The sequence below is a fragment of the Eleutherodactylus coqui genome, chromosome 13 (assembly GCF_035609145.1).
Source record: "Eleutherodactylus coqui strain aEleCoq1 chromosome 13, aEleCoq1.hap1, whole genome shotgun sequence".
Classification (NCBI taxonomy): domain Eukaryota; kingdom Metazoa; phylum Chordata; class Amphibia; order Anura; family Eleutherodactylidae; genus Eleutherodactylus; species Eleutherodactylus coqui.
In genome coordinates, this window is record NC_089849.1 from 28,441,915 (window position 1) to 28,466,946 (window position 25,032).

General features: G+C 43.9%; 1 protein-coding gene across 1 annotated transcript in view; it reads left to right on the forward strand.

The window, feature by feature from the left end:
- The window catches only part of TANC2 (tetratricopeptide repeat, ankyrin repeat and coiled-coil containing 2), a 469,518-nt gene that overhangs the window by 433,551 nt on the left and 10,935 nt on the right, over positions 1 to 25,032 (forward strand). Inside the window, exons 16-26 of the mRNA XM_066587526.1 lie at positions 2,193 to 2,301; positions 3,478 to 3,600; positions 9,929 to 10,165; positions 11,833 to 12,018; positions 12,399 to 12,492; positions 13,085 to 13,218; positions 13,315 to 13,438; positions 16,442 to 16,617; positions 16,732 to 16,864; positions 21,435 to 21,526; positions 23,131 to 23,277. Coding sequence (XP_066443623.1) covers positions 2,193 to 2,301; positions 3,478 to 3,600; positions 9,929 to 10,165; positions 11,833 to 12,018; positions 12,399 to 12,492; positions 13,085 to 13,218; positions 13,315 to 13,438; positions 16,442 to 16,617; positions 16,732 to 16,864; positions 21,435 to 21,526; positions 23,131 to 23,277 — 1,555 coding nt within the window. The remainder of the gene's footprint in view (positions 1 to 2,192; positions 2,302 to 3,477; positions 3,601 to 9,928; positions 10,166 to 11,832; positions 12,019 to 12,398; positions 12,493 to 13,084; positions 13,219 to 13,314; positions 13,439 to 16,441; positions 16,618 to 16,731; positions 16,865 to 21,434; positions 21,527 to 23,130; positions 23,278 to 25,032) is intronic.

The window sequence follows — 25,032 nt, forward strand, 5'->3', positions numbered from 1 at the left end:
TGTGTTGACTGTCGTGACAAGCATCTCTGGGTAGGTTTAAGTCCGTTTCCCATCTGTACTGTAAAAGTGACAGGTCTTGCACCCTTGACCAGGAAATGAGTAGCCTCTAATGAACCCTGCATGGAAAGTACCAGCTTAGATAAGAAAATGCGTTCGGTCATACAATAATACAACATCACAGGATAAACATTAGACTGTAGAACTGGGCTACAGGCTTCTAAATCTGTGTATCCCCAGACCTAAGCTGGCCATACACTAGAGATTTTGGATTTCGATAAAGCCTGATCTAGACCATTTTCTTGACCTCAAGGAAGGTGGCATAAGCCGACCACTAGGAGATAGGTTGAATAGTTGCTCTTCCATTTTGGATGTTTGGGTTTTGTCAGATTCTGTAGTTTAAAGTCATTCATGCCAAACAGCAGCTCTTTATACCATGAATGGAAACCTAGACATTCTGTTGTTTTGTCCAAGTTGTCATTTTAACAGTTGGCGTGGTCGTCCAAGACTTCTGCAGTCACACACCAACCAGGAATGACAAGTTGTTCAGGAAACGACTGTCTGAAATCACTCATGTATGTCCAACTTACACTAATTTATACCGTCATCTTAGAGCTATGAAAATCAGGAAGTGGTCTTAATGTTTACTCATATCAAAAGGTTTCATGATGTTCTGCCCCCTAGTTAGTGTATGCGGTCATGTTATACCAGCTATCATACAGTTCTCTTTACATTATACACGTCATATCTCGAACCTGATGTGCTCACTTCAGGAACTGTTACTGGGGCCATGATGACATGTAGGATCAGTGACAAAAGTGGCCTTGGTTCCATTTACTGCTGAGGTTAAGGCCAAATCCATACGGTAAAGCTGCTACTTGCTTGTTCTCCTGAGGTTTATATGTGGAGATAATTGCAACAGCATCATTGATATTCAGTGTTTAAATGTCAGTATAATAATCCTCTTTGTATTAGACGTTGATTTATGGAGCATTTAGCTTGTTATGTAATGATGAGATGAGCAGCTATATTGCTGATGATTAATGCTTGTCTTCTATGACTACACTAGTACAGAACTACTCCGTATGTACACTGAATGGCCACTTTATTAGAGACCCCCCATCTATTAACACATTGGACTTCTTTTGGCCTCTAGTAGCATGTTGGACTTCTTTTGGCCTTCAGAGCCGCCGCAATTTCTTGTAGCATCCATCCACAGGTATCAGAGGACCCAGGGTGTGCCAAGAAAACGCTGAAAATAACAAGAAGGGTTCATTGATTGATTCATGCTGCTTGTGCCGAATTTGGACCCTCCGCATCAGTACGGTGCCACCTAAATCTGACCAGGCAAGGTTTCCCCACTGCTCAGTGATCCAATTTTTGCGCTCTTTCTGCCTACTGGAATTTTGCCTTCCTGTTTTTCTTAGACAGACAGCAGTGGCGCTGGAATCGGTAGCCCATCTGTCCTAAGGAATGATAAGTTGTGTGTTCTGACATGTTAGTTAAAGTATCAGTGTTGCATCCCCTTGACTGTGCAGCACCTGTTTGTCAGAACAATTCTTGACATCCTCTACTAACCCCTTTTGTCGATGAGCTGTTTCCGCTCACAGGATGTTTCAATGGATGTTCCGCTTTCAATGGATGTTTCTCCTCAGTGACACCATTCTCTGTATACTCTGCACACCGCTGCATGAACTCCTTTCCCTGGGTAATCTAGCACCGATGACCAGACCTTGTTGGAAGTCGCTCAGATCGCTGGATTTTCCCATCTAATGTGGATTCACACTGAAACTGATCCACAGAAAACTTGTCCCATGATTTTATGCCGCACACTGGGGTCACGAGTCTAATTTTCATACAGGGAAGCTCCAATTGTGAAAGGGCCGGGGGCTCTAATAAAGGGGTCATTCAGTAAATGCAGATATACAGCACCTGTATATGCCTAAAATGGTGCAGGATACACGTGAATCACTAAAAAGAATTATCGTGATGTTTTATTCAGCTGTAAATGACAATTTTGAGTGTGTTACCTGAGTTATCCTGTAGGGCACGAGCCCAGCAGAGAAGTGGAGTGTTCACCATTATAAACTCCCTGTTGTGCTAATGGTCACAACATCCATCTGACGCCTGACTCTATGTACCGCCATGCTGAGCTGCTGATGGATGTAAGTGATAACCCTATGTCTTGTCCTCAGGAGCGGACATATCCTGCTGGCCTTCTGGTTCTCTCGTCAGGAGGGGAAGCTGAATCGGCAACAGACCATAGAGCTCGGGCATCACATTCTGAAAGCACATATCTTCAAGGTACTCTGCATCGGGGGTCATGGGGGAAGCACAATCTACCACCCTAACTTTCATAGATTCACTGTCAGGCGGCATTATTCTCTTTTGCATGCCCTTCTTTGCAGGTATATGATTTTTTTCCTAAGTTTAACCTTAAAACAGTTGTCCCATGAATTCAACTTACCAATGTCATATCTGTGGGGGACCGATTGCTGGCACAAGACTCGATCAAGAGAATGGGGATCCCGTGTACCCCTGGATGAATGGAGTGGTAGTTTAGCATGCACCCCGCTGCTTCATTCATTTCAATGAATTCCAGTGTGCATGCGTGCCTGCCATTCCATTCATACAGGGACACTGGGGAACCCCTCTTCTTTTGATCAGGGGGGGGGGGGGGGGGGGCTCCCAGCAGTGAGACCTGTGGATAGTTGTTAAGATCAATTTTGTGAATACCGCTTTGAGTTAAAGTGACCCTTTGGTTCTGGATAAGCAAAGATGGCCACAGCGCTTCTCTGACTGTCTGATGTAGACTGTGCATTCATATGCATTAATAGTCTTAAGACCCTACATGCGGCTTTGATTTGCCAGTGCTGCCCATGTCAGAGCATTAGCCAGTCAGAGCAGCATGCAATGTCTTGTACACTGTGCATTAGTATGCATCATTAGTATCTGGCAGGCAGAGAAGCGGTGCGGCCATCTTTGTTTCTCCAGGACCGGAGGGTCGTTTTAACTTTTGCAGTTGTGTTTTATGTTTTGGGTGAAAGTTACCTAAAAAAGGGGTTTCTCACTACTAATAGTAATGAAATATTGATTCGCTATGCTATCTGTGTCTGGCTGGTGAAGGTTTGACTGCTGGGACTTCTCCACATCGATACCTAGAATGAACCACTAGGCTGGGAGTGTCTCTTTTTGGGGATAAAAATGCCATTCTAGATATTTGTGGGGTTCAGGCAGTCTCATCTAAACAACATGCCAATAAGTTCCCCAATTATATGTGAAATGTCTTTAAACTAATCCGTTTCATAAATCAGAGTAACACAGAAATTTGAGTGAAACTAAAGGTTTCACAAATGTTTTTATGGTAAATTTTATGTTACTATGTCTATAAATGTATAACGGCCTCTTTATGTTGTGTTATAGTCTGTGATCCATTACTCAGGCCTTATTATTCCGATATATCTACTTCTCCTTACACAGGGTCTTAGTAAGAAGGTTGGGGTCTCCTCCTCTATATTGCAAGCACTGTGGATTTCCTACAGCACAGATGGCCTTTCTATGGCACTGGCGTCGCTCAGAAACCTCTACACTCCCAACATCAAAGTAAGCTCAACCAGCCGACCAAGAGTCATTGGGAACTATCATTTTATAGCCGTTACTTGTTGCATTAAAGGGATGATAAAAGTCTGATCGTGGGGGTCACACCGCTAAGACCCCCACCAATCCCGAGAATCGGGGTCCATGTTTTTGCTGTCGAACTCCGTATTAACACTACAGAGAACAATTGTAGTTTTCCATCAGATGCCGCGCTACAGAAGTGTTCTTCCCTGGAAGCGTTGCTGGGTTATCTCGGTAATAGGGTGATGACCTCCTGCAACAAATTCTCTTATCTTAACACAACAAACACCATTCAAAAAGCAAGAAAAAGTTCTGCGCCCCAGTATATTTATCACCTAGATTATTTTTACTAATTAAAACCAGACAGGGAAACATTTTTCTAGACCATTATTATTTTTTGACTCGAGATTTTTTTTTATTCTGTTGTCTGATCACGGCTATGGAATCGGCCATCTTGTATTTGCTGCACAAGAATGTTTTACAGCAGCTTTTTTAGAGCTGTGCTTTACAGCAACCTCATGAGCCAATCACACAATCGACAGTAGCTGACCCATAGACTTCTATAGAAGAGTGTTGTAGGCATGCTCTGTAAGATCTCTCCCCGCCGACACCCGCCGTTCCCCCGCAGTTGCTCGGACAAGTAAGCAGTTACTCGAGAAGAGTGATGCTCACTCATGTATCTGCCTTAAACGAGCATACTCACTCATCTCTAATCGTGACATTAAAAATTTTTTTAAAAAATTCTCCAAAAATTCTTAAATATGTTTTTTTAAACAATGTCTTTTAATTGAAAAACAACCGAGACAGAAGGGAAGGTAACCCCCTCCCTGGGAAACCATTTACATAAGTGGACACACAAATCTTTGTGACTTAATTGCAGCACATGAATAACAAAAGGAAAAGAAACCCTTGTGTCCAGTTAGAGAAATAATCGCATAAACTGATTAACTTACCTAAGATAAAATTACAATTTTGTCTTCGTACCTAGTGCAACCTATCACCATTGACATAGAAAGCAACTCAAAGAGATGGGATGGGGGAGGGAAGGGAGGAAGTAGGGATGTAGGGTATGGGTGTATTGGGGTGAGGCGAGAGGTCTATTAGCATTTTTAGCCAAACTGAAGTGCACATTACTAAAAGAGACAAGGATTGTACGTATGCATATTAGATACTATGATCCACGTTTGGGTTTGTTTTGTCTTCACTATAACCAATCTATGGCGTCCAAAATGACTGGAATTTGTTCCTTGAGCCTGTTTCCCGTGCTGCAATCTCCTCAAAGCAGAAAATCTGAGAGACTTTTTTTCTCTCCACTGTGCTACTGTAGGGATCTCTTTCGTTTTCCAGTAATGGGGGATTAGTATATTTGCGGCTGATAAGAGAGTGATGGCCAAGGACTTATTTGATAGTCTAAATTGTTTAGAGGGTTTCCATAGTAGGACCTCCTCAGGCGTGAGGGTCTTAAATGTTTCACATATTTTTTTTTTTTTTTTCAAGAATTAGCTACCAAAATACTTTGATCATCGGGCAATGCCACCATATGTGGAGGAGTGTTCCCTTTTGGGATTCACATCTCCAGCAAATATCCGACTTCCCAGGGTCTACTTTTGCCATGGAAACTGGCGTTCTATACCATCTAGTGATGATTTTGTATGAATTTTCCCCGATGTGCAGTCATTTAGAGAAACCATGGGAATTTCTTAGAATGTTGGCAGCTTCTCCTTAGTTAAAGCTATTTCTTAAGTCCCTTTCCCATTCCCTGAGGAACCAAGGCCTATCCGAGGAGGATTGTAAAAGCAATCCTCTGTTATAAGTGTGTTGCTAGTCTTTTTGGACGTTTGGGGAGAGCTAGATATGTCTTAAACCACAAGGGATCTCTGAGTTTATTGTGGCAGGTTTTTTGAAATCTACTCAAGGAGCTACAGAGAACCACCCTCCCCAGGAAGTCTGGAGAATAACCCAGGATGAGTGTATTGAGGCACTCTTCCTCGAATGTTCCAGTGTCTTTTATGACATTGTAAATGGTTAGGTCTTTGAGTCTTACCCATGGGCCTACTATATCCAATTGTCTATTGGCCAGAATGAAGGGAATCAATGATTCAGGGGTCATTGGTGGCAATGACGATTGGCTTGATACTCTTGTTGTAGCTTCTTCAACACTTTAATAGTGTCTTTTGTGATTGGGCTCAATGTCATAGACTTTCTCAAGTAGAACTCATTTGGCTTAAGAAGTATTTGTTTTTCCTGCCCGAGTAGGGCTTTTTCTAGGTTGGTATCTGGTGAATCCAGTTAAGGATCCACCAGAGAGATCCATCTTGTGATATGAATCACTTTATAGTATAAGAGTAGATTTTGTAAGCTCATCCCTCTTTGTTGTCTTTTTTGTGTTACATATGGGTATGCCAGGTGTGGTTTGTACCTGTCCCAGATAAACTTCCTGGAGAGTTGATGCATCTGGGAGAAGAAAAAAACAGGCACATCTATTGGGACAGTTTGTAGGATATAGATAATATAGGGCAGGATATAGGTAGCCAATAGATTTTTCCTACTCACCCAAGAAATGAACGGGAGGTTAAGTTGTTGAAGCTGGGTCCTAAGTGTTTTGAGGAGTGGGGTGTACTTTGCTTCATATAGGTGGACTGGATTGGAGGTTAATATTGTTCCCAGGTATTTGATACTTTGGGAGGGAAGGCCAGCATCTAAAGGCGTAGTGTTTCGGTAATTTGGTAATACTAGATAACTGGGCTGACACATTTAGGGTCTCTGTTTTTTTCAAAGTTAATTTTAAAATTAGATAGTTTTAAAAAAATTGTCAAAAATGTCCATGATTGTCAGGAAGGCCTTTTCAGGGTTGGAAAACAGTATAAGGAGGTCATCTGCAAATGGTGCCATGGTGTTACCTACTCTCAGACCCTCTGTCTTTGTTTTGTCTTATCCCTTGCAGCAGTGTTTCCATCACCAGTATGAAGAGCGTTGGGAACAGTGGGCATCCCTGCCTTGTCCCATTTTTAATTCTGAAGGGTTTGGACTTTGAAGTGTTTGAGTATCCTGGCTGAGGGTTCTGAACAGAGGGTGAAGATAGCTCTGATTTGATCAGTGAATCCAAACTTCACCACTTCTCATATAATCCCAGCTGACCCTATCAAAAGTGAAGCACCAGGTTTTTTTTGTGTGTTGGCGTGGTGGATAGCATGGATCAATCTGGAGGTGTTCTATTTCCTTTCTCTTCCTGGTACGAAGCTCACTTGGTCCGGTTGGATGAGTTTAGTAAGGTATGGGGAAATACGCTGGGCGATCATTTTCGCACATAGTTTTAGGTCCACATTTTTAACAGAGAAATCTGACGATAATTGCTACAAGAATCAGGATTTTTACCCTCCATAGGGATTAGCGTTATGAAAGCATCAAGTGATTGTTTAGGGAGTGTAGCACCCCCGAGAAGAGAGTTGCATAATTTAGTAAAAAATGGGAGAAGAATCTCAGCAAATTTTTTGTAATATAATATGGATAAGGCATCTGGACCTGGGCCCTTCCCATTGGGAATTGAGGCCAGGACTTTGGTCACCTCTTCTAGGGAAACTGGGCATGTCAACTTGGAGATATCTTACGCCGATCATTTTGGGAGTCCTAAATATGCTTGATATAAAAACCTGATTTATAAGGTAAAGTCCCCTGGTGCAAGCACCGAGTCGCGACTGCCAAGAAAACGTCACGATGTGACGTCATCCTAGAAGTCGGACTGTTTTTGCGGGGTGGTTTGCCATTGCCTTCCCCAGTCATCTTTATTCCCCAGCAAACTCATTTTACCAACCTCTGAAGGATGGAAGGCTGAGTCAACCTTTAGCTGGCTTCCTGACCAAAGCGGGGCTTGAACCCACAACCTTCAGGTTTTGAGCGAGAGCTTAGGACTGCATTCTGCTGCTTTAACACTCTGTCACAAGAGGTCAACAACATATTCCTTTTAACACGTTAAGTTAAACTTTGCTACATCTTGTACAGTGCTGAGTCGTGACGCCATACAGAAGCACACCAGCGTACCTACTGCTAGGAAATACAGACCCAAATGCTCGCATAGACATTCAGTTCAAACAGCCCAGCCTGATGGCAAATTAGTGCTTTGCTGTTATTCCTAGAACTTGCTGGATTCACTTGCGCACCTTTTTTTATTCCTGGTTGATCCTCCAAATATCTTAACGTATATTAGTGATCTAAATATGAACATGTGTGTCCTCTGGAGGGGTGCTGTTCCTCCTTGTGTAGACCGTGAAGTTGGTGCAGGGAGACTTACTGGCCATGCAATGCTCCTCTGGGAAAAAATTATGCAGATTGGAGATGGTATGAAGTCTCTGTAGCACCACCTAGTGGAAGGGAAGCTGTATTCCAGTAGAGGCATTACATAGTAAAAACGGTCACACAACAGATCTGTGCATGAAATGTAGACGACAACTATCAGACTCACTGTGAGATGAGCGGGCACTTGCCTCCATTCACTTTTTCCTTGTCTTAGTCTGCTGATTTCATCGTCTGAGGCGGCACACGTGGCCATTTTTTTTCAGTGTGGTCATTTCAGCCTTGTTCAGTGCACGGCCGCAGCGGTTGTTCCTGTGTAACCAACAATAAAAGATTATTATATTTAATTGAGCAACACGAAAGAGAATTTAGGTGGGAAGGTGAACCCTGGAAGCAGCGTGCGGTCTGCGCTCCGAGCCTCCAGAGTACATGAATGGCTTATTAGCACTTATTACCACATTTATGTGTCGTGTTGGTTGCTTGTGAATATATATAGTAATCAACACTTACTGTGTTATTGAAGATTCATGGATTCTCAGACAGAGGAACAAATCAAATTATTTTTAACCCTGAAGGTCACCTTACATGACACAACTGTCCGACGCAACAGCCGTCCCTCAGAGCATCACTCCTGTGCTTTCACACAGCTGCAATAGTCGTTCACTCAATGCAGGCAAAGCGGATGGAGATCTCTACCGCCTTCATTCACTATAAACAGGCAGTCGTTCATAGACTCATAGAATACCTTAAGATGCTCCAGACAGACTTGCGGCACAGTGAAAATTAGTGAGCATTCCCATATGTAAATCAATACAACATCCGTCACTAATTAGTGGGGTCTAATTGTCTACTTATATTTTATCTGCATGATGGGGAGTATCTGGGCGTTCTTGGAATTACTTAATGGCAATCTATCGAACACACAGCAATTCCTTTGATCTGACATCAATGGGACCTGATAGATGCTGTAATAGTAGATTCCCTGGACTATTGAATATCATAGAAAAGTATACTAAAGGGGTTTCCAATTGTAATTTATTGATGGCCTATTGTTAGGATAGTAGATCTTTGGAGATCTGCCACCCAAGACCCCTGCTGATCAGCTATTTGCCGGATTGCTGTGCTCTTGTACTGAGCTGATTTCTGCAGGAAGCAGACAGTATCGTTCCCACTGCAGTGGCCAGGCTTGGTATTACAGGCAAACTTTCCACTGAAGTGAATAAGAACTTTCCCTGTAATAACAAGCTTGGCCACAGTAGCGCAAATGGAGCTGTGTGCTTCCTGAAGTAATCAGCTCAGTACATGTGTGCAGCGGCTTAGCAAACAGTTGATCAGGCAATAGACCACCGCCAATCTATTATTGATGGCCTATCCTAAGGATCAGTAGTTTACAACTGGACAACCCCATGACTATTCTTCTAAGAGTAAAAATCCTTCAGGAAAAAAATTGCAAACTAACATGTTAACACAAAATATGCCATTATCACTTTGATTCTCTCTGACCACTTTTCTGCTTCCATTTTTGTGAAATTTCTACATTATGTTGTAGTTCTGTAGTGGAAAGAAGTGGTAATTACCAGATGCCAGATTAACGGGGGTTTATTGGGGACTAAAACATTGATGAGCTCTACTTGGAATGAGTCATCAATATCAGAATGGTAGGGGGTGGACTCCCGGCAACATTGCTATCAGCTGTTTAAAGGGGCTGCGGAAAAGTACTGCAGCCTCTTCATTGGCCTGTGATGTCATGCCTGTTTGTCACATGACCTATGTGCATCTCAGTCCTATTGAATTAAATTGGATTGAGCTTGCAATACCAGACACTACCACTATGAAATGAACAGCACTGTGCCTGATATGTAGTAAGGAGGTTGCAGCTCTCGCCTGAGCACCGCAGTCCCTGTGATCACAGAGGTGCTAAGAGCCTTTTTTTTTTTACCACCAATCTTGATATTGATGACCTATATTTTACACTTAGTTGAATGTCTTGTACCTTCACACCCGCATCATTATTCTTCTGCAGGTGAGCCGCCTTCTCATCATGGGTGGAGCCAATGTAAACTACCGCACTGAAGTGCTGAACAACGCCCCGATCCTGTGTGTTCAGGCCCATCTGGGATACACGGAGATGGTGGCACTGCTCCTAGAGTTCTCAGTCAACGTCGATGCCAGTTCAGAGAGCGGCATGACCCCTCTAGCATATGCTGCAGCCTCAGGTCACCTGACGATTGTCATGTTACTATGTAAGAGGAGAGCGAAGGTGAGTAAGTGCCACCCAATAGCAAGACTACTGAGGTCAGTCCAATAACTGCACATTGTTGAAAGCCCACTTCTAGCTCAATATTAGTGGCTTTTGTATAGCGGCTCTTAAATCCCCCTATATAAAACAATTCTCAATACCGGTCTTCTATCCTTAACGCCACAGGGTGTAACTGTATGTCATGGCAGCGGGGTACTTAACACAACAGGACGTACACTTACGCATTGTGGATATAGCCAGATCAGAAGAGATCCCGCGCTGTCCGTGCAATTGGACAGCGACCCCTGCTGTTAACCCCTTACATGCCGCGATCTATGTAGATCGCACCTTTCCTCTGTGACGTCATCGGACCCCTGCAATGTAATCGCGGAGCGCTGGCGGGTTGCCATGACAACAGGACACCAGATCCTGCTTTGGCATTGCCTATGATGGATAATACAAGCGATAATAATCTTTATTTGTATAGCGCCAACTTATTCCGCAGCGCTATAGTCCTACATAGTAACATAGTATGTTAGGTTGAATGAAGACAATGTCCATCTAGTTCAGCCTGTATAGTCTTGCAATGTTCCATAATAGCGATCATAGGTCTTAAGGTACAAGTCCCCTACAGGGACATAAATAATGTAAAAAAAAAAAAAGGGTTAAAATTTAAAAAAAATGTTTAAAAAACAACCTTTTTTTGTGCTTTTTCACTTATTAGTATTAAAAAATTTTTTTAAATTAAAATCCTACATATTTGGTATTGTCGTATCCATGACGACTTGTACAACAAATTGAACACATGTTTTTATCCTGCACAGCAAAAAGCGTTTAAAAAAATCTTTTTAAATCTCTTATTCATTTTGCCTCCCAAAAAACACAATAAAAGTGATCAAAAAAGCCGTATGTACCCCAAAACGGTACCCATAAAAACTACAGCTCATCACGCAAAAAACAAGCCCTCGCAGACCTCCGTCCATGGGGAAATTTTTTTTTCCAAATAATGGGTTTTTATTGTGGAAAAGTGGAAAAACCTAAAAAAAAAAATTTAGAAATAAGAATTTTGGTATTGTTGCAATTGTACCGACCCCCAGAAAAAAATGTATTGTGTCATTTATGCTGCATGATTAACGCTGTAAAAAAAATGGCAGAATTGATGCGTTTTTTCTCTATCATAAAAAAAATTAATAGAAGTTTTACAATATAGTCTATGTACCCAAACATGGCACCAATAGAAAACTACAGTTCACCACGCAAAAAACAAGCCCTTATACGGCCGTGTCGATGGAAAATTAAAAAAGTTATGGCTTTTTAAAAATGGTGATGAAACTATCCGAAAAATCGTTGCGTCCTTATGCCCAAAATAGGCCGTGTCCTTAAGGGGTTAATGAGGCAGACGTGGTAATTACCTATTGCCATGAGGTAATTACATGGTTGGTATTATTTTTGTGCTGCTGCATTATATGTTCCCCCCCACATAATCCTCTACTGCCGGTGAGACTATAGTGGGGGTCGGAGGGGTTATATACGGCACAGGCACTCTGTCCTTTTCCCCCGCATGTCCCCATTCCTGGGAACCTGCCCAACTCCGCAGGTTAGTCACTTGACACTTTACTGGCTGCCAGACAAGGCAAAGAACACAATGGCGTTCTATCACTAGATCATGTTCTCCGCTGTATCAATAGGTGGACCTCCTGGATAAGAATGGACAGTGTGCACTGGTCCACGCTGCTCTACGGGGCCACCTGGAGGTGGTAAAATATCTCATCCAGTGCGACTGGACGATGGCCGGGCAACAATCTGGAGTCCTAAAGAAAAGTCAAGCCATACAGCAAGCGCTGATTGCAGCTGCCAGCATGGGATACTCTGAGGTGAGAGGGAACGTGACAAAACGTTAGTTATTACCGCGCCAGGAAGGGTTTACATTGCTTGTTTTATTGTCTGCTTTGTCTGCACACCGCCGGTAGATCTGCTGAAGACTGAAATAATAATCAGGCCTGAACAAGACCATTCCCGCTGCTTGCTCATGCTGGCCATGGCGGGAGATGTAGCCGGCGCATTCAGTAGCAGAAGTAGACACACAAGAGTCGTTTCCACCTCCTGAGTTCCTAATAGCCGAACAATTGAAAACAAGACAGAACATTTCTTGTTCTCGTCTCCGCAAATCTATAGCGACGTCTCCTCAACTTAAAGAGCCCTTGTTTCCGTCCACAGATCCTGTAATGAAATGCATTTTTTTTGTCTTCTGCAGATTGTCTCCTATCTTCTGGACCTTCCAGAAAAAGACGAGGAGGAGGAACAGAGAGCACAGATTAATAGCTTTGATGGGCTGTGGGGAGAGACAGGTAAGTAGTATAACAATGGCATTAGACAGCCTACACGAGTGGGCTGCAGTAAGGTAAAGTCCCCTGGTGCGAGCACCAGGCCATGACTGACTCCTAGGGTGATGTCATTTTGTGACTTTTCTTGGCAGACTGTTTTTGCGGAGTGGTTTGCCATTGCCTTTCCCAGTCATCTCTTACATCCCCAGCAAGCTGGGTACTTATTTTTTCCGACCTCGGAAGGATTGAAGCCTAAGTCAACCTTGAGCCGCTTACCTGAACCCAGCGGGGATTGAACTTGCAACCTTCAGGTCGTGAGCGAGTTCAATCCCCGTTTCTCCAGTCATCCTTTACCCCCCCCCCACAAAGCTGGGTTCTCATTTTACTGACCTTGGAAGGCTGAGTCAACCTTGAGCCGGCTACCTGACCCAAGCGGGGATTGAACCCGCAACCTTCAGGTTGTGAGCGAGAGCTTAGGACTGCATTCCTGCTGCAGTAGTTCATGTTTATTTGCGATGCTGCCTCTCTTATGTCCCTCGCTAAGCTTTTCTCCATCCATTTCCATTTAACATCTATCCATCTCAATCTTCCCTGACGTGTTTTCTTCTGCTTTCAGCTCTGACAGCTGCTGCCGGTCGTGGAAAGCTTGATGTTTGCCGCCTACTTCTTGAACAAGGAGCAGCTGTATCCCAACCCAACCGCAGAGGTGTTGTTCCAATATTCAGCGCGGTACGACAAGGACATTGGCAGGTAATTACCGGCTCTGCTTGCTGTGCTTTGTACTTACTGATAAAAGTGCAGTTAGAGATGACAGAAGAGTCTTTTTTTTTCTTCTCTCTTTTACAGATTGTGGACTTGCTGCTTACGCACGGTGCGGATGTCAACATGGCTGACAAGCAGGGTCGTACTCCATTAATGACTGCGGCATCAGAGGGGCATGTGGCCACCGTGGAGTTTCTGCTGGCACAAGGTTGGTGCTGACAAAGGATTATAATACACTGGAATCACAACACTCTGGTTATAAGGGGTATAAGTTATTATATCATCGGTGTCTGAGCCATTGTTGGACTGATGCCTAGAATGAAGGGGCTGCGGAGATCTCAAAAATACAGAAACCTGCCCTATACAAAAAACAGCACCTCTCTCGACCTTGTGCAGTGTCACAGGCGTGGCACAGCCAATGGTGGAGTATTACAAGGGTGGCTTGGGCGTCTGCCTGAGGCTTCGGCAGGACTCATGACCACCCAATTAATAATCTAGCATTGCATGGCCTACCATCTCCAGTATTTTCTATCCAGCTTAACAGTCCTCTCTTAAAAGAGGCCGCCAGTACGCAAGGAGAGAAAAGTGACATCGGATAGGGTGTAGAATGTCACAGCACTCCGCCGCTTCCAATCAGGAAACTGCACATTGTGACTTTTGATGGGGCAGCAATCAAGCTGTATTGAAGAGTAATTAGTCTGCCGGTAGCCCATCTGAAGTTCCTGCCTCAGTGGAGAGCCAGCAGCTGCCTTCCTTCCATGCCACCGAGGATCATCTCACTGCTATCTTCTCCAACTCAAGACAGCAGACAGCAAGCCAAAGGAAATCAGATTTTTTTCCGCACATCCTGACCCGGATTCTATGGGAAATCTGCTCATGGATTTGGCCGTTGAGAAAGATTAAATCCATGTGGGAATCCGTAGGCCTACAAGTGCATATAGCTGCAGCAGAATCCATGCTGATAAATACGACCTGTGCACATACTCATATTGTAACTATGTAATAAGTTCAGTTCTTGAACCGTATCTATATAGTAACTTGGTTTTGTTATCATATCTATGTAATACGGTTTGCTCTGATACTATATCTAGACAGTACGTTTGGTCCCGGTACTGTATCAATGTAGGATGCTTGTTTCTGGCACCGTATCTATATAGGAAGTGTTAGATCATTAACTCTTAAAACTGTTGGGTGGGCAAACACCTTTCATACAGCCCAGAGCCCATGGTACATTTAATGCCCACCTGGACACAGCCCTATTTATCTGCATGGAGAACAGTTTGCTGTATGGAAGACATGTAATCCAACACCATATAAATGTCACTTCAATACTTTTAAAGGTATTGTCTAACTTTCAGACATTTTTCAAAAACACCAAGAAAGCTGCAAAGAAATAAAAATAAAATAAAAACCTTGTATTTACTACATGATATCCTCTTCTCTACTCTGCCACCGGTCATCTGTGTGATCATCGGGCCTCAGTGACGTTTCACTACGCTCTGTGACTGGATGCCCGGTGCTTCCCATGGGCTCTTATGTCACTATGAACATGACGACACTGAGGCTTAATCATCACGAGGGACGGAGGAAAACTGCCAAGTCTGCCATGAGTCTATCATACACTAAAATAAAGTATGGAAACGGGTTCCTCATTTTGTTTTGGACGTTTTGATAGATAACATGTATGGCTTCAGATTACAGGGCGCATACGGCGACTGTTTTAGTTGGCGTCGAATTGGGGTCATTTTCTTTTTTATGTAGATTTTTTTTTATTTTGGTCTGTAATTTTTTCTTATTTATTTTTGTAACAATTTTTTTTACCATTTATGTCCCCTATGGCATCATGTAAGACCTCTGGGAGAGATTCACATGTTTGTTGATTACATACTTTTTTTATTACATACTTTTCCACTGTAGCTGAGGCATCCATAGGAGCCCCAGTTACAGGGAAAACATCCCCTGTAGTGACATCAGTCACTGGCAGAGCTGATCAGGGTCTGCTAGGACCCTGCAGCTCTGGTGTGCCAGGGGGTTCATGTGACTGCCGACTTGCGTAGTGGAAGAAACCCTTCCACTTTCTAGTTCATAGCGCTCATTGAGCGCTATGTACTGGCGAAAGGTGAAGGCAGAAACGGTTAAAAAATGCTCCTCCTATCTCCTCTGGGTTCTCAGCTTGACTAACAGCTTAGGACCCAACCTGCTGCTGCTTGATTGCAGGATCAGGGGCATTAATCCTGCGCCGTATTTCTGTAATCGGGCTGGATATAAGCTCAGGACCAAGCGCCGTAAATTTACAGTGCTTGGTCCGTAAGGGATTAAGCAAATGCACGTCACTGAATAGTCATTGTAATAATTCCCAGATAAACAGTTCCATTCTGTAAGTATAGTGAATAGCAGTATGATTTATTGACCTAACGATTGCATACAGTAAAGCTGGCCATAGACCTGCGCTAGCTGTCAGCTCTGCCCAACTCCTCCATCACCAGTTCTGCTTGGATTAGCCCAGTGTGTATACTTCAGTAGGGGAGGGACATAAGCTACTGCCAGGAACCACTTACAATTCATCCTTTCCAATCCATCTTTTATCTGATGGCCAGGGTCAAATAACCACTGTGTATACCGCATAGAAATGAGGGTGATGAGTAAAGCTCATGTCTGTGGCCAGCTATAAGGGGCACTAACCCTGGCAAGCAATATAGTTTCCCAGCCACTGTTTGCAGCTAACCGCACAATTCTGAAACCGTCTGTAGAGAAAACAAGGGTTCATTTCCTGCTGATCTGCTCCTTTTTTGGCTACTTGTTAATAGCTAAGGGGTGGGGCTTAATCTATTTTTCAAAAGTAGACAGAGCCTAGGGGAGAGGCTCCTGCTGCAGCCAGTTATCTTACAGCCAGACATGGCATAATGAGGGGGAGAGCGGACATGGCTGATCTCGTGGGACACAGATTTCTTTATCTATTATATGAAACCAAATCGGATCGAAGAAAAGGAGAATATTAAGGGCGGATGTGCTGGGATGGTAGTTTGTGCACTTTCTGTACTTACTGTCCCTTTAAATGTACCCTTACCTGTGCCAAATGAGGCAAACTAGTATAACAAATGGCAGATGATTAAAAAATTTGACTCGGTCTGTACCAATATTGGCAAGGAGATGGGAGAGGTGTGACTTGCCATTATATACCCACTTACTGATTTATTGTTGTACCTTAAAGGAGCTTCCATTGGTCTCATGGACAAGGAGGGATTGACCGCTCTGAGTTGGGCCTGCCTCAAGGGGCATCTTGCGGTGGTGAGGTTGTTAGTAGAAAACGGAGCTGCCACCGACCATGCTGACAAAAACGGACGCACACCGCTGGATCTGGCCGCTTTTTATGGAGATGCTGATGTGGTTAGTAAATTCTATTGCTTCCATTTTTTTTTTAAATTTCCTGAGTTGAGTCTAGAGCAGTTCAGAATCGTCATTCTTCGTCACATAACCGGTATTTGCTCTGTATGTTTGCAGGTGCAGTTCCTGGTGGACCATGGTGCAATGATTGAACATGTGGATTACAGCGGGATGCGCCCCCTCGACAGAGCGGTGGGCTGCAGGAACACATCTGTAGTGGTAGCCCTTCTGAAGAAAGGAGCCAAAATAGGTATGCGAGAGCGCGGTGACCTCCTACCGTTGCCACCCTCTCCCCGGTGGAAACACAGTTGTCCAGATGTTAAGTTTCCCATTCTGTTTAATGTCACTATACGCAGGCTTGCATGTCCTTGTCCGCTTCCGCCGCATATTGTGGATTTGTCTCAATTTAGTCCACAGACAGACCAGAAAAGCGGCTATAAAGTACAGCATGGTTTGCATGTCAACCAGCAGCGGCCCCCCGGCCCCTTTACAATTCACTGATTCGGCGATTGGGCTAGCAGAATAAGATCCCTGGTTAATTTCCCAGCTGCCAGAATCTTTGTCCCTGCGTGTTGTAATGTCCGTCACCGGTTCGCTCCCCCGTCACGGCTGCTTGTTTATTATCTGCTGCTCAGGCATTAAGCTTCTGTGCTCGCTGCTTTCTCACTCCTGCTACATGGTTTGTTTTCTCTCCTCCGTCACTCCATCTGTTACCCCCACGCTCCCTCACTCACTACCTTTTGTCACAATTGCTTTGACACCATTCCGTTCCTCCCCTTTATTCTCCTTGCTCTCCAATTTTTGTCCTTGTATGCTACACCCCCTTGTCCGTTATCTTCACTCCACCACCTTTCCCTGTGCTACGATTCGCCCCTATTCCGACTCCTTATGTCTGTCCACTCCTTCACTCCTCCCCACCATGTCTCTTTTTGTCTACCAATATTGCATTTATCACGTGCCACTTTTTTCTCACTGTCCCGTTCCAAACCCCACCCCCGGTTCACCCCCCCTACCCCTCCCGGTTCACCTCCACCCCCCACCTCCAACCCCCGTCGTCTCTTTTATTTACAATCCCGACCCTATTTGCTGCTTTAAGGCTGTCAGACCTTACCAAGTCGCCCAAAAGGTTAGAACTTTGCTCACAGCTTTGCTCCGCATGCCTTACCAGATATGCACATTTACTAAGAGACTAATTAAGCTATTCATTAACCTCCTGACATACCGTAGTGGAGCAGCATTTAGTGCGCCTACCATGTGCATTGTGGTATGGAAGCACATCAACGCCTATTAAATATTCACTTTGCATGTTGATAAAGGTCCCCCTAGTGGCCACAGCGTCGTCTCCCTTTGGCGAGATGACACTTTTTTTTTTTACAGATCTATTCATTATTATCCATGGCAAAAGTGCTAAATACTCATTAGTGTTCTAATCAGATAGCTTTGATACCTGTGGTGTATCATGAATATGAATTGAACATTTAATTACGGGAAGATACATTGAGGATAAGAGATCAGCAGCAGCACAAGCCTTTATATCTATGGCTCTGCTTGTTATATAATCTTCCTAATATCCCATAATCCTGAAAAAAAAACGAAAGCGATGAGTCATTTCGTCAAGAGAGTCTCTGTTCACATCTGTGTCGCGTGTTACGTTTTTCTGTTCTGTCATAGGAACAGAAAAATGAAATGCAAGCCGGGGACAAATCTATCACATGAACATAAACGGTGCCCAATGGACCCCATTAAGTATAATGAGGTCCATCAGGTTTCAGTCGTGGCTGCTGCCATTTTACCGAAAAATATAGCGCGTCATTGAATCTGCAATGGGGAGCGAATGTGAACAGAGCTTAAATAATGTATACACAGATCAGCCATAAGATGAAAACCACTGACAGGCAAAGGGAATAACATTGATTATCTTGTGATAATAGTGATTATCACAAGTGGAATATATTAAGCACAAAGTAAACAGTCGGTTCTTGAAGTTGATGTGTCGGAAGCAGAAAAATGGGCAAGCGTAAGGGTCTGAATAACTTGACACAAGCCAAATTGTGATGTGTAGACAACTAGGTCAGATCATCTCTAGGATGGCAGGTCTTGTGAGGTGTTTCCGGTATGTATTGTTTTGTACCTACCAAAAAGGGATCTGAAGAAGGACCACCGGTGAACAGGGTCATGGGGACCAAGGCTCATTGATGCATATGGGGAGGGAAGACTAGTCCGTCTGGTCCAATTCCACAGAAGAGCTAATGTAGTACGGATTGCTGAAAATGCTCCTGCTGGTGATAATAGAAAGGTCTAAGATCACATAAGGCATCACAGCTTGCTGGTTATGTGACTGTGTAGCCACAGACAAGTTAGAGTGCCCCAGTCCCCCTATGAAAGCACCTACGTTGGGCGTGTACGAATCGGAAATGGACAATGGTGAAATAGAAGAAGACGGCTTTGTCAGATGTATCGGATATTCTTTTATGTCCTGTGGACAGTTGTGTGCATGCAATCGCTTACTTGGGGAAGAGATTGCACCAGGGTGCACTTACATGAAGAAGACGAGCATCATCTCATTTTCACAAGGAAAGACTAGAAGCAATGTGATGCAACTGAAAGGGAGGAGAGACTGATTAGATATTAGAAAAAACTTTCTGACAGTGAGGGTGATCAATGAGTGGAACAGGTTGCCACGGGAGGTGGTGAGTTCTCCTTCAATGGAAGTCTTCAAACAGAGGCTGGACAAATATCTGTCTGGGATGATTTAGTGAATCCTGCACTGAGTAGGGGGTCGGACCCGATGACCCTCGAGGTCCCTTCCAACTCTACCATTCTATGATTCTACGTCAGCGGAGGAAGTGTAATATTGTTGGCAATTTACTGCTTGGAAATCTTGGAATCCTGGTATAATACGGAAGTGGCATGTACCCCTACCTAGCTATTCTGCAGACCAAAGATAATGGCAGTGTCCTCTTTCACAGGATAATGCGTCCAACCCCACTCAGATTATTCAGGAATGGGGTGAGTAACATGACAAAGAGATCAAAATAATAACTTGGCTTCCAAATTCCGTAGTTCTCAACTCAATCGAGCATCTATGGGATGTGCTACAAAAGGAAAATATAAACAAAGAACTCACAGAAAGCGGGCATATACTTACCAAAGTACTAATACGGGAGGGCAAGTAAAAAGACCACATCCTTCAACATGCAGGCAGCCAAACTGCTATATGGAGGAGCAGTTGCACAGATGCCAGGATAATGATGACTAGAGATGAGCAAGCATACTCGCTAAGGACAATTACTCGATCGAGCATTGTCCTTAGCGAGTATCTCCCCGCTCGGAAAAGGTTCGGCTGCCGGCGCGGGTGACAGGTGAGTTGCGGCCATGAGCAGGGGGGAGCGGGGGGGGGGGGGGGGAGAGGGAGAGAGAGAGATCTCCCCTCTGTTCCTCCCCGCTCTCCCCTGCCCGCCGCCGGCAGCCGAATCTTTGCTCCTGAGCGGGCAGGTGCTCGCTAAGGGCAATGCTCGATCGAGCAATTGCCCTTAGCGAGTATGCTCGCTCATCTCTAATGATGACCAACCTCTTACACACCTTCCTTATATTGAACAGGGTGGCTGCTTGGTACTATTCTGGCACAAAAAAGGCATATACAGGGTGTCAGGCCACATAGTACATGCAGTGCAACATGCAGGCTTACAGCCTATTAATGACACCATATTGTAATCCAACGGGCTGCCCTGAACCACACGGACACTGGCAATTGCTCATCCATATAGCTTTTTTAACCTGTCTGCATGTTGAGGGATGTGCTGTTTTTACGTGCCCTCTTGTATTAGTACATTGGTAAGTATATGGCCGCTTTTATTGCTAGAAAAACAGGTTCTATCCATGGATGCCGCACCTCACAACTTATAGGACTTAAAAGGGGATTACAGTCTTGGCTTTTTTTGGCTCACATGGGAAAACCCGGCCTTCTGTTTCTGACCACCTGTTGGAAACAGCCCAGGGCTGTTTCTGTAGCTCTTTTTAAAGTGAATGAAAGCTATAAAAACCGTGTAGTATGCCGCGATATGCTGTTTCTGTAGCTCCCATTGACTTCAGTTAGAGCTATGGGAACAGCGCTGGGCTGAAGTGCTTGGCTGTCTCTGTAGGCTCCGGCCAGGTGGCTGTTGGCCATGGCAGCGGTTTCCCATCTCGGCTATGATAAGCTGACATGGGAATACCACTTTAAAGGATCCACTGCTAACGTCTTGCTGTTAGATCGTACAGGACGTCTTCAGAGGTCTTGCTGGGTTCATGTCTTGACGAATTGAAGTAGTTTGGCGGTACGATGCAGGTGGTTTTAATGGTATGGCTGATTGATGTATATTAATAATAATAAAAGGCTACCTGCCCTTCTTTTAGTTTTAGTCGTAGGTTTTCTTTGCCTTTCTAGAAGTGATCTTAGCATCGTAAAATGGTTCCTGTTTTTTGGTCCTATTTGCTGGTAGGACAGAAAATTGTCCTTACAATTACTGTGCAAAATTGTAATTTTCTCCATTTGTAGTGGACATTGACATTGACCTTAGCATTGGTCTTAAACCTCCTTAGTACATATAAAGACCTCTTAGATTTCAGCTATATTTTTGCCCCAGCTCCCAGTATTTTTATCTGTACCATTCTACATCTAGCCCTGGTCTCTTGTTTCACCTGGTCCTCTCTGTCTCCCATTTGTATGACTCCCAATGTTGTATCTTCTTCTTCCTCTTGATTTTTCTTCCTTCTCCTGTTTGGTTCTTCCCTTGCATTGTATTAGTTTTTTTACCCATCATGCATCCTGTACACTACAGGTCCAGCCACCTGGGCCATGGCAACATCCAAACCAGACATCATGGTCATTCTGCTGAGTAAACTGATGGAAGAGGGAGACATGTTCTACAAGGTGAGAAGACTGGGGGAGAGTTATGGAAGATGAGATGTGTAAGGTAAAGGTTGGTTTACACACTACAGATTTTCGAACTACTGACAAACAGTTGGGGGTCCGTCATGCAAGAACTTGAGAAACATTTCCAGCAAGATGATTCCAGGAAAGTGAATCCTCTTTCCTGCCAAGTGAGGAGGGTCATGGCTGCCCAGCATTGGCTCATGTGAGGGGCCTGTGCTAGGCAGTAGTGATGTGTAAACTTTTTAAAATTTGATTTGGCCAGTTCACCAAACATTCGAAAAGAGTTTTTCGTTCTATACTGGAAGTTCAACAAAAGTCCTATATAGCACTGTCTACTAACCATAAAAGCCCTGTATAACACTCTGAGGATGTTATACTGGGCTTTTATGGGTCTTAGACAGTGTTATACACAAGTATTAAGGACTAGTGTTGAGCAAACTGAACCAGTAGACCAGTTTCAGGTAGAACTTCGCTAAAAAGCTCATTTCGGGTTTGTGATGAGTGAATTTTTAGCAGTTTGACTCAAAACAAGGTTTTACCGGTTTGGTTCGCTCAACATTACTAGGCAGCAATGCCTCCTATACTTTTATTTTTACCAACTGAACCGCCAATTAATTTTTATAGCAGCACTATCAATGAGGATGAATGATTTTTATTGTTGATCATCCTCATTTCCACTGACCAACTAATTGTTTATGAAGTATATAAAAGCCCAATAGCCTTTAGTGTTTGTAATCATTATTGTAAATGAAGAATAAATAGTAAATAATGAAACTCGACCGTCAGTGATGCCACCGTAAAATTATCTCTGGCGCAATCCGTAAATGTTTCCATAGTGACACTTTCTCAAGACATTAACGTCTAGTACATGACTCTCACAACAGCCTTCACTAAGCCACAGTGAAGCTCCCCCTCATAGGCAGGATTTAAGAGGCGATTTGCAAAGGGACTTACATCCGTTTTCCGAAGAAATAGAGGCAAGAGTGGTTCCGTACTTTTCATGATGTATACTGTATCATTGTCGATATGGTATAGCCAAAATCACTCAAAAGCTACAAAATATTCACTGCAAAGTGTCCACCACAGTAAATCCAGTTTTTGTGATAAATGGCAACTGTTGGATTTAAGTCACTTCGAAAATCATTTCTTCTATTATTTTGTTGGAAATGCCCATCAGTTCATCACGGTATGACCTTCTGCCAACAGTTTGTCAGTGGTTTGAAAAGTCGCCCCATGTAAAGGGCCCTAAGTGGCAAAATTGAAAGAAGATTGAGGCAGAGGGGGGATAGAGTGCAGCAAGATCCTAGAAGACTTTATAGAGAGGTTACGCTCTGCTCACATTGTATTAGAGCCCTACATTTGCATTACACAACAGGAAAGTTCTGGCAAACATATCCATAAGTCTCTGTTCACCCAACGGATGCCAAAGGTGGTGACCTCTGGACTCTAAACACTTAAAGGAACCTGAAGCTAGGTTAACAGTAAAGGGGAGCAGAGAGCTGATGAGAGAGTAGTAGACAAATATTTGCCAATGGCTAAGGAAGGGGTTGTGTTTATGGAGAGCATAATATTTGTGAGATCGAATCCCTTTACTCCCTCAGAAAGGGAAAGTAAAAGAAGCTGCACAGAGGTACCAGTACGCCATGAAGAAGTTTCCTCGGGAGGGCTTTGGAGAAGATCTAAAAACTTTTCGAGAACTGAAAGTGTCACTTTTACTCAACCTGTCCCGATGTCGTCGGAAGATGAACGTGAGTATTCTTCCTCTTCATCTTGATGTTTATTTTGGCTTCCAGGTTGTATTTAAAGAGTCTGCGCTTTTTAAAAATTTTGACGTGCCAGAGTGACAAGGCCGAAGTTTTGATCAGTAGGGGGGTCTGGGTGCTGATTGCCAATATAAAGTGCTCACCATAGTGTTAAGCCCCTTCAGTTGTCTTCATTGACTGTCAGCTCCTCTTTGCAATTGAGAATAGACACATAGATGTCTATAAAAGCATTTGTGTCTGTCTTCAGCTGCCAGGAGAAGCCGACGAGGAATGATGACAATCGCAGGATTACAGCACTCGGGTGCGCACTGCAGCTCATTCATTTTAGTGATCAGCAAGAATATCAGTACTCGGGGCCCTCACCGATCAAAACTTTTGACATGCTACTTTGACATGCCAAAAGTTTTTTTAAAAGTGCAGTTACTCTGTCAAGTTTCACACAAGTAAAATTATTCACGAAAATCCTAATTTACTGCATTAGTTGGAAATTCATAAATTGACTACAAACAGGCAGAAAAAATATTAGTAGTTTAAAGTTGGAGAAAAAGGACAGAGCACACATTGAAAAACCTCTGGGTGGTCAGTGCGATGGCTACTAAAGGTGGGTGTGCTATGGCCAAGTAATTAGCTTATCCACTTCAGGAGCAGCTTTAAGCTTGGCAATGGTTACTGACTGCACAGATGAAAACTTGCTAATTAGTCTTTTAAATATACAGAGTATGGTTAAAGCTCCTGTGATGTAGCAGATTGGGATACTCAGGTGTCCGAAACACTCAGTGACCTTGAGGAAGAGACAGCAGTGGTCTATGGACAACTGCTATCGTTTTTGCTTTTGCAGCCTACATAAGTCTTAGCCAGTGCTGTGCAGTGAATCGAGGCAGTGGAAACATCACTGCTTCTGTTGAACCTGGTGACTGCCAGCATGGCAGAGTTGCTTCTATGGATGATCTAGTTACAGTACAAAACCGCAACAAACAAAAGTTAAAAAAATCATTGGTGGTTGTTTTTATATTGTATTTTATATATCTTTTTTTCTTAACTTTTGTTGTTTGCAATTGAGGACAGACACACAGATGTCTATAAAAGTCTATGTGTCCACCTTCAGCTGCCAGGAAAAGATAAGGAATGATGACAATCGAAGGGGCACAGGACTGGGCTGAGCACTACAGCTCCTTCATGTCAGTGATCAGCAAAAATCCCCGCACTCAGGGCCCTCACTGATCAAAACTTTTGACATATTACTCTGACGTATAGTGTGTCACCATAGCTGCCCCTTTTACCAAAGACTTTACATATTACACACCAGTATGATTGGAAAAAATAGGGAACCCGTTCTAATACTTTTACTGTGAATTTGCAAATCTAAAGAATAAAGAACTTAAAAGAAATCTGTTAGCTCGAAGTTGCTGTCCAAACTGCAGGCATCATGTTGTAGAGCAGGAGGAGCTGAGCGGGCTGATGAAAGAACCCCCCACTGGACTCACTGATGGGGCCCCCCCACTGGACTCACTGATGGGGCCCCCCCACTGGACTCACTGATGGGGCCCCCCCACTGGACTCACTGATGGGGCCCCCCCACTGGACTCACTGATGGGGCCCCCCCACTGGACTCACTGATGGGGCCCCCCCCACTGGACTCACTGATGGGGCCCCCCCACTGGACTCACTGATGGGGCCCCCCCACTGGACTCACTGATGGGGCCCCCCCACTGGACTCACTGATGGGGCCCCCCCACTGGA